Below are 19539 nucleotides of genomic sequence, written 5' to 3' on the forward strand. Positions count from 1 at the left end.
GAATGTCATCACATTCAAACAACATTATCCTTCACCTCCACAAGTCTCCTCATCCCTTGGGAATCCCACCTCCCACCACTTGCTGACCAGGCCCATCCCCACCCCAAGGAGAACTGCTATCCTAATAGTTTGCATTTCCTAGTTTTATATGTGGAATACGTGATACACCACATATTCTACTTCTCTGGCTCATCTCACTCAGCATAACTTGAGATTTACCCATGTTGCTACATACATCAACAGGTTATTCCTTCTTGTTGCTGAGTAGCCTGTCAGTATTTGGATTTAGCACAATTTGCTTATTCAGCTGTTGGGCATTTGAGGTGTTTGGGGGTTTTTTTTTTTTCCCCAGTTTTTAGCTTTTATAAATAGAGAGGCTATGAATATTGATATGCAAGTAGATGGATGTAGATGCAGGATTTATTTTCTCAAGAGTACATGCTTAGCAGAGGGATGGTTGGATCATTTGACAATTACCTTTTTAAGAAACTGACAAGTGGTTTTCCAAGGTGGTGTACCATTTTACAGCCCCATCAACAGTATATATTTCCAGCTACTCCACATCTCTAACATTTGGTATTTTAATTTAAATCATTCCTTTTAGCTTTAGTCATTCTAAGAAGTATGTATGATAACTTGTGATGGTTTAAATATGCTTTTCCCAGAAAAGTAATGATGTTGAACATTTTTTCATGTGCTTATTTCCTATGTACACATCTCATTTGGTGAAGTGTTACTTACTGGGTTACTTCTTATTAGTGACCTTGGAGAGTTCTTTATATATTCTGGATATAAGTCTTTGTTCACATATATGCTTTCCAGTGATTCTCTAATCTGTGGCTTGTCTTTTCACTCACTTTAACAGTGTATTTTGAAAAGCTGAAGTTTTTATTTTGATGAAATCCAAATTATCAATTTTCCTGAGTGAATCCTGCTTTTGGTGTGAAATCTAAGAAATATTTGCTTAACTTTTTTTTCCTGTAAGTCTTATAGTTTTAGGCTTTACATTCAGTTCAGTGAAGCATTTTGAGTTAATTTATGTGTACGATTAAGGTATGGATCAATTTCTTGCACAGGGGTATTTCCAATAGTTCCAGTCCTGTTGGTTTAACACACTTCTCTTTCTCCACTTTGTGTTTCTACCTTTGTCAGAAGTCCACTTCCAGGTATGGATGGATCTATTTCTGGATTGTCTGTTCTGTTCCAGTGATCTTTTTGTCCACTGCCTACACTGATACCATGCCCTCCTAATTACCATAGCTTTATCCTAAGTCTTGAAATCAGGTTACGTTTGTGTGTTCAAGGTCCCTGGAATTTTCTATATGAATTGTACAATCAGCTTCTCATTTTCTACCAAAAATCCTGCTGAGATTTTGATTGGGATTATGTTGACTCTGGGGAGCAAAATGGGAGCTTAATAATACTGTTTGTCATAGTGACAAATTTTTTTTTTAATATTTTATTTATTTATTCATGAGAGACACAGAGAGAGCATGAGGCAGAGACATAGGCAGAGGGAGAAGCAGGCTCCACGCAAAGAGCCTGATGCAGGACTCGATCCTAAGACCCCAGGATCATGCCCTGAGCCAAGGGCAGAGGCTCAACCGCTGAGCCACCTAGGCGTCCCTAGTCTTCTGCCTCTTGAACAAGGCATCTCTCCATGTATTTAGGTCTTCGATTTCTTTCAGCAGTATTTTATAGTTTTCAATTATAAGTCTCACAGTTTTGCCAGATTTATCCTTAAGTAGTTCATATTTTTTTATGCTATCGCACAGATTTTAATTTAATTTTTTTAAAGGTTTTATTTATTTATTCATGATAGAGAGAGAGAGAGAGGCAGGGACACAGGCAGAGGGAGAAGCAGGCTCCATGCAGGGAGCCCAGTGTGGGACTCAATTCAGGGACCACGGGATCACGCCCTGGGCCGAAGGTAGATGCCCAACCGCTAAGCCACCCAGGCATCCCTACAGTCGCTTTTAGATGTTAATCTTTATCTGGAAACCGTACTAAACTGTAGCTTTATTGTAGATTCCACCTGATTTTATTCAGAGATATTGAGTGTCTGCAGATAAAGACAGTTTTACTCCTTCCTTCCCAATCTGTATGCTTTTTCTTTCTCTTGACTCAGTGCACTGGCCATTTCTTACTTATACTTACTTATACTTACTTTACAGTGCCCCACTATAATGTTTATAGATGGGATGAGAGAGGACATCCCTGTTTTTGTTTCTGGTATTAAGAGGTAAACATTCAATTATTCACCACTAAGTACAATGTTAGTAAGTTTGTCATAGAGGCTACTTTAAGCCCCTTCTATTCCTAGTTTGCTATCACTTCTTTTAATATCGGTAATCAACAATGCATTTTTTCCAAATGATTTTTCCTTCTATTGAGCTGAAGATGTGGATTTTATTTTTAAAACTTGTTAATATGGGACTTACACTGACTGACTTTCTAATGTTAAATGAACCTTGTATTCTTGGGATAAACCATACTTGGTCATTATGTATTTATTACCCGTTTTATATATTGTTAGGCTTGATTTGCTAAAATGTCCGTGGTTTTCTTTTCTTGTTATATCTTTGAACTGGGAAGTATTTTCTTATCTTCAATTCTCTAGAAGAGTTTGTATAGAATTATTAATTCTTCCTAACAAGTTTAATTGAATTCACCAATGAAATCATCTGGGCCTGGAGTTTTCTTTGTAGAAAGGTTTTTAACAATAAATTCAATTTCTTGGGGATCCCTGGGTGGCTCAGCAGTTTGGCACCTGCCTTTGGCCCAGGGCGCGGTCCTGGAGTCCCGGGATCAAGCCCCATGTCGGGCTCCCGGCATGGGGCCTGCTTCTCCCTCTGCCTGTGTCTCTGCCTCTCTCTCTCTCTCTCTCTCTGTCTATCATAAATAAATAAATCTTTAAAATAACTAAATAAAATAAATTCAATTTCTTTAATAATCACAAGACTGTTATCTGTCTCTTGAGTAGGCTTTTGCAATTTGTGTCTCAGATGGAATTTATTCATCCCATCCAGACTGTCAAATTACGTGACATCGGGCAGCCCAGGTGGCTCAGCGGTTTGGCACTGCCTTCAGCCCAGGACGTGATCCTGGAGACCCAGGATCAAGTCCCGCGTCGGGCTCCCTGCATGGGGCCTGCTTCTCCCTCTGTGTCTCTGCCTCTCTCTCTCTCTCTCTCTCTCTCATGAATAATAAAATCTTTTAAAAATATTGACATCAATTATTCATAATATCCTGTTTATTGCTTTCATTTCTGTAGAATCTGTAGTGATGCCCCTGTCTGATCAGACATTGGTAATTTGTATCTTCTCTTTTATTTCCCTGATCACTCTGGCTAGAGGTTAGTCAATTTTATTAATCTCACAGAACCAGCTTTCGTTTTCATTGAATTTCCTTTTTTGTTTTGTTTCAGTAAGTCATGCTGTTTATTTTTCTTCTGCTTCTTGGGAATTAATCTAGTGTCTAGTGTCTATTTTCTAGTGTCTCATTGTAGAAACTGAGGTCACTAACTGGAGACATTTCTTCTTTTCTAATATAGATAGTGCTATAAACTTCCAAGTAGTGCTTTACTGCTACTGTACAAACTTGACATGCTATTTTCATTTTCATTCAGTTCAAAATACCAATTTTCCTTTTTATGTCTTTTTTTTTAAAGATTTTATTTATTCATCAGAGAGAGAGGGGCAGAGACACAGGCAGAGGGAGAACCAGGCTCCATGCAGGGAGCCCGATGTGGGGCTCGATCCCGGGTCTCCAGGATCACGCCCTGGGCCAAAGACAGGCGCTAAATTGCTGAGCTACCCAGGGATCGATCCCCTTTTTATGTCTTTGACCTATAAATTATTCAGAAGTATGTCAGCTGGTTTCCAAATACATGGGGATATTCAGGAGATCTTTCTGTTACTGATTGCTAATTTTACCAGCCAGATAACATACTTTCTATGATTTTATTTGATTTTTTTTTTTTTTTCTTTTTACATTTGCCCTATGGCACAGTATGTGACTTATCTTGGTAGAAGCTCCAAGTGCACTCAAATGCATATATTCTGCTCTTCTAGGGTATTCTATAAATGTCAATCAGGTCAAGATGGTTGACAATGTTGCTCATATCTTTTAGAACCTTATTCACATTCCATCTCTTCTATCAATTATTGAGTGAAGAATATTGAAATCTCCAATTATTATTATATACTTATATCTGTTTTTTCCATTTAGTTGTATCAGTTTTTGTTTCATGTATCTCCAAAGCCTATTATTAGAAGCACCAATATTTAGGATTGTTAAGTTTGCTTGACTGACTACTTTATCCTAGAAAATAACTTTCTGTATCCCTGGTAATATACTTTTTCAATCTTTTTAGTTTTAACCTTTTTATGTCTTTTTATTTAAAGTGTGGTTCTTGAAGGCATCTATTTAGGTCTTGCTTCTTCTTTACCCAATCCAACAATCTGTTTTTTCGTTGGGTATTTAGACAAGTTCTATTTAATGTGATTACTAATAAGGTTAAGTTTAAGCCTAGGCAATCTTTTTTTCTATTTATCCCATCTGTTCTCTGTTCCCTTTTTACTTTTATTCTCCCTTTGTTTTGATCAATCGAGTCTTCTTAATGATTCTGATTTATCTCCTCTGTTGGCTTATTAGCTCTTTATTTTGTTGTTTTAGTGGTTGGTTTAGGGTTTATAGTATACATCTTTTAACTTATCACAGTCTACCTTAAGTAGTACATGTGTATAAGAAGTTTATAAGAGTTATTACCGGGATGCCTGGGTGGCTCAGTGGTTTCGTGCCTGCCTTCGGCCTGGGTGTGATCCTGGGGTCCTGGGATCAAGTCCCACGTCAGGCTCCCTACATGGGATCTGCTTCTCCCTCTGCCTGTGTCTCTGCCCCTCTCTCTCCCTCTCTCTCTCTCTCTCAGGAATAAATAAATATAATCTTAAAAAAAAAAAAGTTATTACCATTTCTCCATCTCCTGATCTTCATATTTTTGTTGTCATATATTTTACTTTTATCTATTTTTGAAACCCCATGCTACAGAAAGTTAAATTTTAAAGATATTTAAGTAAGATAATGGTTTTATATATTTACTTATATGGTTATCACTTCTGGCATCCTTCACTACTTTCTGTAGCTCAACTATTCCCATCTGTCACTTTTCTTATGCCTAAAAGGCTTCCTTTAACATTTCTTATGGCACAGGTATGCTGATGAATTCATTCCAGCTCTTATACAATGGGGAAAAAAATCTTCATTTAATCTTTCGTTTATTAAATTATTTTGCTGGGCATGATATTGTGGGTCAACAATATTGTTCTTCAAGTACATTTAAAGATATTATTCTGGGCAGCCCGGGTGGCTCAGCGGTTTAGCACCTGCCTTTAGCCCAGGGTGTGATCCTGGAGACCCGGGATCAAGTCCCACATTGGGCTCCCTGCATGGAGCCTGCTTCACCCTCTGACTGTATCTCTGCCTCTCTTGTCTCCCATGAATAAATAAATAAAATCTTTAAAAAAAAATTATTCTACTGTATTTTCCCATGCCTTCTGACAAGAAATCTTGCCATCAACCTTATCTTAACCCCTAAGTAAAATGTCTTTTTTTCTCTGCTTTCAAGATTGCTCTTTAACATGTATTTTGAGCAATTTGATTATGATATACCTTGGTGTAGTTTTCTTCATGCTTCATATGTTTGGGTTTCATTGACCTTGAATATGTGATCTACAGTTTTCATAAATTTTAGAAATTTTCAACCATAATGTCTTTAAATATTTGTCTGAACACCTCTTCTGTCCTGTCTTCCAGTGATTCCAGTTATATTTATTAGGCTGCTTGAAAGTATCCCACAGCTCACAGGTGATGTGATCATTTTTCTTGAGTCTTTTTTTCCCTATGTATTTTATTTTGGATAGCTTCTATTGCCATGTCTTCAAGTTCACTAATCTTTTCATCTACAATGTCTAGTCCAGCATTATTCCCACTCAGTATATTTATTATTTCTGGCCCTATAGTTTTCATATCTAGAAGTTTGATTTGGGTCTTTTTTTGGAAATCTTTCACGTCTCCACTTAACTTTTTAACATCCAAAATACAGTAATATAACTATGTTAATACCTTTGCCTAATTCTAACATCTCTGGTAGTTCTTGACTGGTTTTGATAGGTTGATTTTTCTCATGTTTATATTTTTGTGCCTCTTTGCATGCCTGATAACCTTTGACTGCATGTCATACATTATGAACAAATATGATGGTTAATTTTATGTGTCAACTTGACTAGTTAATGGAGTACCCAAATTAAACCTTATCTTTGGGTATGTCTGTGAGGGTGTTTCCAGGTGAGATTAGCATTTCAAACAATAGCCTCTATAAAGTAGATTGCCCTTCTTGGATATGAGAAGGCAACATCCAATCCATTGAGGGCCTGAACAGAGCAAACTGCAAAAGGAATTCACCCCTTCCTGCCTGATTCTTTGAGCTGGGACTTCATTCTTCTTCCACACTTGATATTTCTGGTTCTCAGGCCTTCAGACCATCAGCTCCCCTCTAGTCTCAGCCTGAATTACACCAGTGGTTTTCCTGGGTCTCCAGGTTGCAGACAGCAGACTATGGAATTTCTCAGCCTCCAATTGTGCATATGTCAATTCCTTATAATAAACTACTTCTAGCTATCTATCTGTGTGTGGGGGGCGGGGGGGGTCCCGTATTTGTTTTGTTTCTCTAGAGAACCTTGACTAATATATGCCTTGGCATTGTTCTGTTTGTTCAGGTAAATTACTAGGAAATATTTTCATTCTTTTTGCATCTTGCTTTTAAGGCTTATTAGGCAAGACCTTTCTGAGTACTTTATCCAAATCTCCTAGAATTATAAGGTACTGTTCCTGACCTTGTGTCAGGAACTGCTCCCTCTAATCAGATGGATGGTTTCTCTGACTTTCAGTAATTTTGTCAAATACATATGCTGATGAATTCTCAAAGGGGACCGTTCACAGATTCCAAAGCTCACTCTCTGTGTAGAGCTCTTCTCTTGGTACTTAGTCCGGGAACTCTAGCTGCCTTGCTGGACTCTCAGCTCCATCTCCTCAATTCACAGTTCCTCACTTCTATGCTACAACCAAGGAAGTCTTTCAGTGCAATAAGCAGGAATAAATGCAGGGCTCATAGCACTTGTTCCATATCTTTCAGGAATTACTGTCTTTTGTTACCTAATGTCTAGTGTCTTGAAAACTGTTTCTTTTGTCTGGGTTTGCTTTTTTTTTTTCTTTCTTTTCAGTTGTTTCAATAAGTAAGGTAAATAAAGCCAGAATCTTGGCAGAAAGCAGAAATCATTTGCTTATTTTCAATTAGATAATGAAATGAATTTTTTAAATTACCCATAGAAGAGGGTAACAGGTTTGATGGAACTGGGACAAAACCTAGACCAAGATCTCTGAAAAGATCTTGTTTTATAAATTGGCATTGTAACTTGTAAATATGTTAGCTACTTATAAAACAACAAAAAAAATATTTAAAATTAATCCCTAAAAAGTGAAAGCAAAAATGAAACCGTTAACCTGCGTATCAAATTGATGGCAGGACAACAGAAAGGAACTCTTTTAAGCATGTACTAGTGGGATATAACTTAAAAACAAAAATAACTACAAAGCATCCTGGAAACATTTCAATAAGAATTGTGGAGAGCAGTTTGATATTGATGGTTTTTAAATTGTTTGAATATTTTCCTCGCTTTTTCCTCTGAAAAGGCCTAGAAATGATGGCCAAGTCAAAAGCAATAAGCAATCTTAGTACCCAGATTACAGTCTCTAAATACCATTTCCCATTAAAAGGCATTAGGGCCTCCCTAGGGAAATAACTCTTTCATGATCTGGGCAAAAAATGTAGAAGATGAGCTTAGAACAGTTTGCCACAGTAGAAAGCAAAGAAGGTATCAATGACCACTGGGTGGTGTCACAAAGGCCCAGAAGCCAAGCTGAAGTGGCTCCCTGGCCAAAAATGGGGAGAAATTGAGCACTGATATAAATAAGAAACATAGCTGATTAAAACACACCAAATATTTTTAAATTAATGATGTCATAATGGTTAGAAAGAAGAAACATATAAAAAAAATCCCTTTGGCATCTTTTGATAAAGCTGGGAAGACAACTCATTATTTTGGAAACTACTTAAAGAATCAAATATTTATATTGCCTGAACTATGCATACCAAAACTCAGTGTAAAGAATTCTTGATTATAAGCTTCTTTTTGTAGAAATAACCCAGCCTTTAAATGAAGCAGGAACAATATAGTCAGTATATCAGCATTTTGCAGCTTATAAGTACATTAACAAATTTAGTCAATGTCACCAATGACTAGTAACATCAAAACCAGAGGGACAGGGCATCTGGATTGACTCAGTCAGTTAAGCATCTGACTCTTGATTTCAGCTCAGGGTTGTGAGATTGAGCCCTTTGCTGTTTTCTGCAACTCAGGGTGGTGGAGTCTGCCTGAGATTCTCTCCTCTCACTGCCCCTCCTGCTTGCCTGGACTGTCTCCCTTTTAATAAATAAATTAATTAATTAAAAAAATAGAGGGACATCTTGATGTTAGATGCCTCCTGCTGAAAGTGCACATCTCCTGTTAGGTATCCTTGCCAATCAATATTGAACCTGAATCTGACTACTAATTCCCAGTAAATATAAAGAGCCAGAGAAACATGATCAGTTATAGTGGGGGACGTGGTTAGCAACATGCACACCATGATAATCCCTAGAAGCCAAACAAACCTGTTTCTTCAATGAATACATTCCAACAACAATAAACAAAAGGATAAACCTATAGAGTAAATTATGTACTTGCCCTCTCACTGAAAAAACTAGAAAATCAGGTAGAGAACAACAGGCAGCACACAACTGTGACCCCTGAGAAAAGGGAAACAAACAAGGTAGGCCTGGAGGTCAACCAGCTTTCTACTGGGAGGCACTTTCTAGGCCTCAGTACAAGGAGGGAGAAACCATGTGGAGTCCACTAACCTCACTGAGGAGGCAGAGGTACCTGAGACAGACAGGGAAAAACATCTAAAAGATGGGAGCTACAAAGAAAGTGAGTTTCAGAAATCTCCAAGGGGGTTTCCTTCAATCTTTAATGAATCCGAAGCAGCATCTGTATAGGGTAAGATTAATTAGGTAGGATTTGAGAATGGCAAAAAGTATAGATGAAAAGAACAAGTGCCTGGAGGTTGGAAGCTGAATGATTCTCAGAGTTAACATGGGCCTGGGAGGCAAATAGTGTTCCAGCCAGTTAGAGTGACCTGACCTTGTTGAAGGCACAAGGCATTCAGTAGAGTACAGAAGAATCACACCTTAGGAGCAGAGCTATACTAGCTCTAGAATAAAGACTACTATATACACATCCTTAACAAATCTTAAAAAGAAGATTAGAAAGTATCAAGCAAACTCCCAACACTTTTTAAAGGAAGCCACTAAAAATTAGGCACTCAACAACGTAAAATTCACAGTGCCTAGGATCCAGAACAACAACAAATCACCAGATATGTAAAAAAAAAAGCAGGAAAAGAGGTCTCAGGAGGAAGAGAGCAATCATCAATCTATAAAAATAGACCAAGAAGTTCCAACAGAGAGGACAGAATTAATTTGCTTAAAAGAACTTTAAAGAATTATTTTCAAGTATATTAAGAATTAAGAAAACAAAACTATGACCATACTGACAGAAGGTGGAAGATATAAAATAGAATCAAATATAACTTTCAAAGCTGAAAAATAAAATATCAGAAATGAAAAATTCACTTGATGGGCTTAACCACATATTAGATACTACTAAAGACCAAAGGACACTGAAGACCGTAATGGGAATATCTAAATGGAAGCAAAGACATGAGAGACCAAAAAACAACTAAAAGAACAGGGCCTCAGTGACCTGTGGAGCTATAAAAAGGGGTCTCAACATATGCGTAGATTACAAAAGTAATGTTTTAATTAACCTGACTTTTTAAAAAGGTGTATTAATTCACAGATGACATGATCATCTATCTACAGAGACTCCTATGAAATCTACAAAAAAAAATCCTAGAATAAATTTAAAAAGGTATTAAGATACAATGTCAATATACAAAAACCAACTGTATTTCTATATATCAACACAAAACAACTGTAAATGAGATGTAAGACACCATTTACAACATCAAAAAGCATGAAATATACAGGTATAGATAAACAATATGCATGAAACTATGCAAGTTTCTCAGCAGTGTATATTGTAGATCAGTTACAGATCTTTTTTAGATCTAAATGTGGAGATGAACTTAGTTCTTGGATTAGAAGCCTTAATATTTGTTGATATCAATTCTTCCTAAACTCATCTATAGATTCAACATAGTAAAAATATCAGCGAGTTTTTTTTTTTAAAGATTTTATTTTACTTATTCATAGAGACAGAGAGTGAGGCAGAGAGAAAAGCAGGCACCACAAAGAGGGCCTGACGTGGGACTCGATCCCGGGTCTCCAGGATCACGCCTTTGGCTGCAGGTGGCGCTAAACCGCTGTGCCACCGAGGCTGCCCATCAGCGAGTTTTTAATAGAAGTTGCTATTGGTTCTAAAATTTATATGGAAATGCAAAGAAACTGAAATAGCCAAAACAATTTTACCAAAGAACTACCTGATTCCAATGCCTACTATAAAGCTATACTAACCAGAAAAGTGTGTTATTATCATAGAATAGAAATATAAGTCAGGGGAACAGAAGAGAGTCCAGAGAGACCCACGATATGGTCAGCTGATTTCAACTCAAGGTGTTATGGTAATCTCAAGGGAAAAGAAATGCTACAGGAGCAACTAGATATCCCAGAAGAAGAAAAATGAAACATGATGCCATTCACAAAAATTAACTTAGCATGGAACAGAGACCTAAGCAAAATATAAAACTTCTAGAAGAAAACATAAGAAAATATTTGCATCGTTGGAATGGCCTGATTCCTTAAGCAGGAGGAAACAAAATGCCCTAACCAGGGCAGCCCCGGTGGCGCAGCGGTTTAGCGCCGCCTGCAGCCCAGGGCGTGATCCTGGAGACCCTGGATCGAGTCCCACGTCAGGCTCTCTGTATGGTGCCTGCTTCTCTCTCTGCCTGTGTCTCTGCCTCTCTCTCTCTGTCTCTATGAATAAATAAATAAAATCTTAAAAAAAAAAAAAAAGCCCTAACCATAAAAGAAAAATAAAATGATGTTCATCAAAATTAAAAATTTGCTCTTCAAAAGCAATGTTAAGAAATTGAAAGGCCAGCCCAAGACTGGAAAAAGCTATGCATAATATATATCTGACAAAGGAGTCATCTCCAAAATATATGAGGAACTCTTAGACCTTAATATTTAGAAGGAAAAGAATCCAACTGAAGAAAGGGCAAGGGGCACCTGGGTGGCTCAGTCAGTTAAGCATCTGCCTTTCACTCAGGTTGTGATATCAGGGTCCTGGGACTGAGCCCTCTGTCAGGCTCGAGTCTGCTTTTCCTTCTGCCTCTGCACCTCCCCACCTTGTGCTTGCTCCCTCTCTCAAACAAATAAATAAAACTTGAAAAGGGGGAAGCAAAAGAGGGGTGCCCAGCTGCCTCAGTCAGAAGAGTACACAACTCTTGATTTTGGAGTTGTGAGTTCATGCCCCACGTTGGGTGTAGAGATTACTTAAACTTTTTTAAAAAGAACAAAAGAAAATAAATACAAAAATTTTACAAGGGCAAAAGATTTCAAAAGCTATTTTACAAATAAAACACAAAACATATGGCCACACGAAAAGGTGCTCATCATAAATCAATAAGAAATACAATTAAAACCACAAAGACGTGCTTACTAGAATGGCCTCAATTAATGACTGATAATACCAACTGTTAGCAAGTATGCAACCAACTGTAAGTCTCATTGCTAGTGGAAGTATAAACTGGGACACTTTTGAGAACTGTTTGGTAGCTTCTTTTAAGATAAACTGACCATACACAGCTGGGCAGTTTCACTCCTAGGTATGAGTCCATTTTATAATTATAATTCTACAACAGGAAAACCTAATCTACAGTGAAAAGAAGTGTTGCCAGGAGGAGGTGGTGAGGGAGATACACTGGAGAGGTACATGAGGAACTTGTTTGAATGAAGGAAATGTGCCATATCTTGGTTATGATTGTTTTTACATGAGTGAATACATTTGTTAAAGCTCATTGAGCTGTACTCTTAAAATGGGTACCCTTTGTTGTACATAATTTATATCTGATTAAAGTTAATTTAAGAGGGTCACCTGGGTGGCTCAGTGGTTGAGCATCTGCCTTCAGCTCAGGGCCTGATCCCAGGGTCGGGATCGAGTCCCACATCCGGCTTCCCACAGGGAGCCTGCTTCTCCCTCTGCCTGTGTCTCTGCCTCTCTCTCTGTCTCTCTCATGAATAAATAAAATATTTTTTAATTAAAAAATAAAGAATAAAAATAAAAATAAAGAATAAAAATAAAGTTGATTTAAGACATAGCAACCTACTACAACATCTGGACCTCAACAAGATCCTGATTTGAACAAGAACAATTTTTAAAAAGCAGGGGAGGGGATTTCGAATGTGCCCAATATCGGGTGATATTAAAGAATCACTGTTAAACCCAGTAATAGACCCACGGGTTCATTTTACAATTATCTCTGCTTTTTGGATGTTTGAAATTTTCCATGATAAAACACTTAAAAAATTAAAGTAACTTCAAATTAACTTCAAATATTTAAAAGGTTACTATGTAGAAAAACAATTCAATTCTAGGAGAAGGAGTCATGTGGAGGAAAATCTGGAGTCAATTAAGAGAATGAACTCACCAAGAAAGCATCATGTGGCTTTGTAAAGTTAGGATGCTCACGCTAGGACCTGCTGCTACCCAGATCCTATAACTACCTGCTAGGTTGCAGGAGAGGAAATTACTGCAATTTGTGAAGCTGGACAAGCTGCCCTCAAAGGTCCCCTCTTGCTCTACGATTCCATTAGCTGTGGATTCATGAAACTGATGTCTGGTTCAGTTTTCCCAAACAAGTCAGCACCCCATTCCTACCCAGCCCTACCAAATAATTATCTATACTATTTAATACTTCACAAAAACTATTTCAGATATTTCCCATTTTCCCTAATTTTCATATATATTTGATATGCCCTTTTCTTAAACCTTTCCAAAATCAGAACCATGCTTTGTACCTCTTAGAATCTTTTATTGCTAACACGATACGCTGTACATACTGGGCCATCAAAATGCTTTCTTAACATCACCTTTCAAGTCAGTGTTGCTTTATAACACTTTTCCCTCCCCATCCCATCTGTGTCTTCTCCCACCATCTCCCATGCAGAGACCCTGTCCTCTACCACACCTGTGTCCCACAACCCAGGCCTAGAACAGAGCTCTGTACAAATCCGCAAAAAAAAAAAAAAAAAAAAATGAATAAAGAATTCCTCCCACATCTGGAGCCTGTTAAATTTCTGAAGTGGCAAGGACTCATTCTGATGATCAAATCTGAATTCTGAGACTACCTTAATCACTGAAGATGTCATTATTCTAACTGCACAGGTCATATATACCTTTACCTATGTGGCTGTAAACCACAACCATGGGGAAAACTGAAAAATCTTTTCCATCCTGGCAGCCTTTCTCCTGAATTCCCCAGGTATTCAGTGTCTTTATACTGCTCTCTGACCATCCAAGTGAGAAGTACTCACAGGGTGGATCCTACAAAATGTCAGGCCCTATACTAGACACTTTATTACCAACTCACTTAATTTTTGCAACAACTGGATAGGTATTATCTGCATTTGGAAGATGTATGACAGCTACACAAAGTTAAGTAATTTGCCCAAGCTTCTAAATGATGAATCCAAGATTTGAAACCAGATCATCCTGGCTCAAAATTCATGCAGTTTTACAGAACAGAAAAACAACAAACAAACAAAAACCCCTCTTTCCCACACAAGTCTTGAAGTCACAGAACCTAGTGGAAAAATATTTTTGTGGGGGAGGATACTTCCTCTACAGGTCCAAGGACAACCTGGCCTCCCAATTTGTGAAAGCTTGCTCATTCCCACAATTTACCAAGAAAAATGTCCAATTTCAACAAATACCACAAGGGGGAGCTAAGTCCTAAAAAGCTTCCAGATTAATGTCTCATTTGGATCCTAACTCCCTTAAGAAAAATAAATCTGAATAGATACTCTGTCCTAAGTGATTCTTTCTAAGAAACAAATCTAACCACATCCTTTTCCTGCTTAAAACCTTCCAAGGATCCCCACCCAAAACAGTGCCACACTACCTGTCATGATACACAACTTCCTTTATGGCTGGCCTGTCTTCCTCCAAAGACCACCTCCTCTGACTGCTCAACACCGCGGCTTCCTCAAGCTTCCCCAAAAGGCCTTTTTTTTTTTTTTTTTGTAATAGCTTCCAACTCTCTAACCATGTTATTTCTTTGGTCTAACTGCATGCCACCTCTGTCTCCCTCTCCCCAGCCCTTCTATTCAGCAACACCCTACACATCAAACTCCCATTTGTCCTTTAATTCCTGCCGAAACGTCTCAGCTAACTTCTGACCTTCTTTACCCATCCTCCCACCATGATGAATCAATTTATTCAAAACATCATTCTACCATTAGGTAAACATCATCCTCCCACCATGATGAATCAATTTACCCAAAACATCATTCTACCATACTTCTGCCGATATCACAACTCCAGTCAAAGTCTTTATATACCTGCTAGACTGAAAGGTCCCTAACGGGAAGAGCCACGTGTGTATATACCCAGCACTGACACACCGGAGATCCTCTCCAAGGGCTGCACTGTGCTAAGAACCCATCAAATTATACCCTTGTGGTTTGTTTCAGATGCTAACATCAAAGGATCAACAGAAATTTTTATAAAGATATTTTAAGTTCTTTACCTCATGCTCAAGATCAACTCAAAAACCATAATCAGCATTCTATCTAATAAAACTATGTTGAACTTACCGTCTTAGTTAAATAAAATATGAATGAATATATTAAAATAATTGCATTTTCCAAAGGTGTGACGCTTGCGGGCTCTTCAGCATTGGTTTCTAGTTGCTTTTTTGCATCATCAGCATCAACAGGACTGCTTTCTGTTGTAATTATCCCTAAAATTGAGGGTGAAAATACTTTATCTTATGTAATGAAATTTTCTCACGAGAGAAACTTGTTTCTCTTCATTTAAAATATTTGAGTGCCCACTGAGTATTAGTCAGTGGTTTCTCTTAAAGACTTATAAATGGTTTAGGGGTACCTCACTGGCTCAGTCGGTAGAGCATGCAACTCTTGATCTCGGGGCCATAAGTTCAAGCCCCACACTGGGGGTAGAGATTACTTAAAAAATATTTACTAGAAATTTGTAAGAAGACATATAGTTTCTAGAAGTCTTAAAGAGTTAGATAACATAGTTTCTCTCTTAAAAAATTATAAAGAGAAGGGGCACCTGGGTGGCTCATTTAGTTAAGAATCTGCCTTCAAAAAAAAAAAAAAAATCTGCCTTCGGCTTGGGTCATGATCTCAGGGTCCTGATATTGGGCCCTGCATCTGGCTCCCTGCTCAGCGGGGAGGAGTTTGTTTCTCCCTCTCCCTCTGCTCCTCCCCTGACCCCGGCTCTACTCTCTCAAATAAATAAAATCTTAAAAAAAAAAAAAAAAGAATTATAAATAGAACAAAAGTCAGAATGCCAATTAAAGCCATCATAGCCTTCCATTATGAATTGAACATATCTCCAACACAATCTAACCCTCACTAAATTCCTCTATCATGTCCCTGGCAATGCAACTGAAAGCTTTTCTTTCTTTCTTTCTTTCCTTCTTTCTTTCTTTCTTTCCTTTCTTTTTCTTTATCTCCTTCCTTCCTTCTTTCTTTCATTTATTTTACTCACGAGAGAAAGGCAGAGACACAGGCAGAGGGAGAAGCAGGTTCCCCACTGGGAGCCCAATGCAGGACTCCATCCTGAGATTCTGGGACTCTGGGACCACACCCTGAACCGAAGGCAAATGCTCAACCACTGAGCCACCCGGGCATCCCAGCAGCTGCTATCTAAACAATATTTAGTCATGGGAATTGAGAAAAGCAGAATTTTATGTTTTTTCGACATAAACACAACTGCGCTTAACGTTCATTTAGTGCTGGTGAAGCATCATGTTTGAATCTTCAGGCAAACGAGCAGAAAAGTGTCAGTTTGCAGACCTGCAGGTGGGATGCACCAATGTTTAGCATAGTGTCTGGCATATATCAGGCATTCAGAGATTGCTTACCGACGGGAAAACAGCTACACCAAAGAGAATACAGTAAATGCCCGGACACACTGACAGGAACGGCTTGGGGGGCGGGGGTGCCTGGCCTGGAGCTCTGCAAAAAAGGGAGGATTCCAACTTGGAATCCTGCCTTAAAGGATTTCACCTGGGGAAGTGATGAGGAAGGGATTTCAGTTTGAATTACCTGAGTCTGGGGCATGTCTGATAAACCGCTAGGAGTTCAACAAATGATTAGTGATGGGTTGAGTAGGGGCCTCTTGTGTCTTCCAACCAGGAGATTCCATTCACTATTGATCTATGAATCTGACCTCTGGGGAAGTATTCCCAGTCAGGTCAGCATCTCTGTATCTGAGATACTTGGGAAGATAAGCCTGTAAAGGTAGTTGATGTCATTTTGTGACAGACCATAAAGGACAGAGCAAAAAATATCTGTCCTTAATTCTGCAAGCTGAACTTTTCCTAGCCCTGAAAGTTTCTGAGCAAGAGAATAACAAGACTTCATGGTATAGGACTCATTTTCAACAAGTAGAACCTTTTGACTTAAAGGAGTTTAGAACTAGAGGGAATTATACATGAATGCAATATTCTCTGGACTATGAGAGACCTCTGATGTCATTTCTTCTCAAATTTGCAGTATTCCTCCCCATGCTGTGGCTTCTCCCCCACTCTGAAGAGAGACAGAGGGTCCACCCATGCTACCAGGTCTTAGAGTACCACAGGGTAACGCTATACCCATGGTTAAGGACCACAACCAAGCACGGTATGAAATCATGCCACCACGATGGGTACGCGAAATAACACAATTAGTTCTTCTTCATTAGAAACCTGGTGAGGGGCACCTGGGTGGCTCAGGGCGTGAACCAGGGGTCCCAGGATCGAGTCCCACATTGGGCTTCCCGCAGAAAGCCTGCTTCTCCCTCTGCCTTTGTCTCTCTGTGTCTCTCGTGAATAAATGAAAATAAATTTAGAAACCTGTTGCTACCATTATTGGGGTTGTATTTTTGTTTTAAACGTTTTCCTCAATTCAGGTGCAAGGAGTTGCTCTCCATGGACTGTTTGCTTAGCTCTGTGATGAAGTTCTGTTCACCCATGTCAGGCCACACAGGACCAGCACACACTGCAAAGTTCTGTACTGTTCCCAATGGTATGAAGACACTGAGGCATAAATATCCCCTTCACTGTTTTTTGTTTTTTTTTTTTTCCCCTTCACTGTTTTTAAAAAGGGTTTTGCCAGCCTAGGTAGCAACAAAAGAGCTAAGCCACCCTGTATTCTGGGGGCAGGCTAGGGTGGAGAGGACTAAGGAGTGGGGAGAAAACCCAGAATTTGTGTTCACACTGTGGTTCTTAAACTTTCAATGGATCAGAATTTCCTGGAGGTCTTGTTAAACACAGCCTGCTGGTCTCCTCCCCCAGAGTTTCTGATGCCTCTGGTCTCGTTGAAAACTGTTTCAGAACATAAGGCTTTTTAAGAATATTATTTTAGATTAAAATTATTCACATAAGTACTGATGGCCAGACATTGGTTTTTGGTTAGTCTCTGGCCTTTTTCCTACTGCTGTCCTCTATCCGTCTTAATGCCTGCTTTTCTTTCCATTCTGGGCTTTCTTGTTTTTTAAACTCACTCATGCCTATATTATTCTCCTTTCTGATTTCCTGCCTTTAAAAACAAGTGTCCAGGGGTACCTGGCAAGCTCAGTCCATAGAAAATATGACTCTTGATCTTGGGGTCATGAGTTTGAGCCCCACTCTGGGTACCAAGATTACTTAAACTAAAAAAAAAAAAAAATGTCCTAGAAGCTCCTCTTTATGACATATTTCTACCCTGTAGAGAAAAATCTGCAAGCTTTACCTGGGTCTCCGTCTTTCTCAGTATTTGGCTGCTGTGACACTTCTGAGGCACCCATGTCACCAACCACAGGTTGATCCAACTGGCTGGGCTCTTTGAGAATCTGTATTTGAAAGTCTTCTGTGTGATCTTGTGGGAAATTGTCTTCTGTGTGATCTTGTGGGAAACTGTCTTCTGTGTGATCTTGTGGGAAACTGTCTTCTATGTGGTCTTGTGGGAAATTATCTTCGGTGTGACCTTGTGGGAAATTATCTTCAAGGTGTGGCTGCATCCCTACAAGGAAGAAGAATGCACTGGATGGCAAAGCCTGAGGACACTGCCCGCTCCGCCCTTCCCATTGGGCAGCTCTCCCTCACCATCCATCACCCGCCCCCACCAGGCACTTCACTACTGCCCTCCCACACGCTGGTCTCCCAGGGAGCACAAATGAGCAGGAAAATGCGGGTTCCAGCTGCTTTTGTCTCACTCCACAGATGGCCAAAATTTATAAAGAAACCCTTATTCCAAGTATTCTATAAACACATTTATAGTAGGGTCTTCAATAACCCAACTTTCCTTGACCAACCAATACATGCTCACAAAGATAAATGTACAGAAGAGAATCTCCATTAAGTGCAGAAACATGAAACACCTACTCTACACAGAAAGAACACAAACTCTTTCCTATGCAAGCATGAGTTATTTCAGAGCTGGCACAGAGAAGGGCATTACGTACAAAAGCAGTTTGCTGAAGTACCTTCCAAATATTTTAAGAGTGTGTCTAATCATCAAAAAGAGCAAACCCATTTCCCTCCCCAACAGGCTCAGAGCGGAGCCCAATGCAACCCACAGCAAAGATGAATTTTTTTTTAAGATTTTATTTATTTATTCATTAGAGACAGAGAGAGAGAGAGAGAGGCGCAGAAACATAGGCAAAAGGAGAAGCAGGCTCCATGCAGAGAGCCCGACGTGGGACTCGATACCGGATCTCCAGGATCACGCCCTGGGCTGAAGGCAGCGCTAAACCGCTGAGCCACCGGGCTGCCCAAAGACAAATTTCTTTAAAGCTTCATACTTTACCCTGAAAATTATTTAGAGTTTGGCATTCTAATGCAAAATAGATCTGCTCTGATTACATGCAAAAATGTTTCCCTCCCCAAATTCTCAGGAAAAATTAGCCCTCTGTGAAGATGCATTTATTCTGTGACTTTATGTCCCCCTGGTACTCTACTATATGCCTCGATTCAAATACCTCAGTCTGAAAAGCATGGGGACACAGACTAAGGTGTTATGACAGGCACGCCTGGGTGGCTCAGCGGATTTAGCGTCTGACTCTTGGTTTCAGCTCACATCACTATCTCAGGGTCGTGAATCAAGCCCAAAGTCCGGCTCCATGCTCAGCAAAGAGTCTCCTTGACAGT

At 39.1% G+C, this 19539-nt stretch overlaps 1 protein-coding gene across 4 annotated transcripts in view; it reads right to left on the reverse strand.

Moving 5' to 3' along the window:
- MIA3 (MIA SH3 domain ER export factor 3) overlaps nt 1–19539 on the reverse strand; it is a 58513-nt gene that overhangs the window by 24101 nt on the left and 14873 nt on the right. For all 4 annotated transcript variants that reach the window (XM_041721791.1, XM_041721792.1, XM_041721790.1 and 1 more), the window contains exons 5-6: nt 18143–18412; nt 14996–15141 (exon numbers count right to left, since the gene is read on the reverse strand). In XM_041721791.1, the coding sequence (XP_041577725.1) occupies nt 14996–15141; nt 18143–18412 (416 nt within the window). The remainder of the gene's footprint in view (nt 1–14995; nt 15142–18142; nt 18413–19539) is intronic.

The sequence above is a fragment of the Vulpes lagopus genome, chromosome 11 (assembly GCF_018345385.1).
Source record: "Vulpes lagopus strain Blue_001 chromosome 11, ASM1834538v1, whole genome shotgun sequence".
NCBI lineage: Eukaryota > Metazoa > Chordata > Mammalia > Carnivora > Canidae > Vulpes > Vulpes lagopus.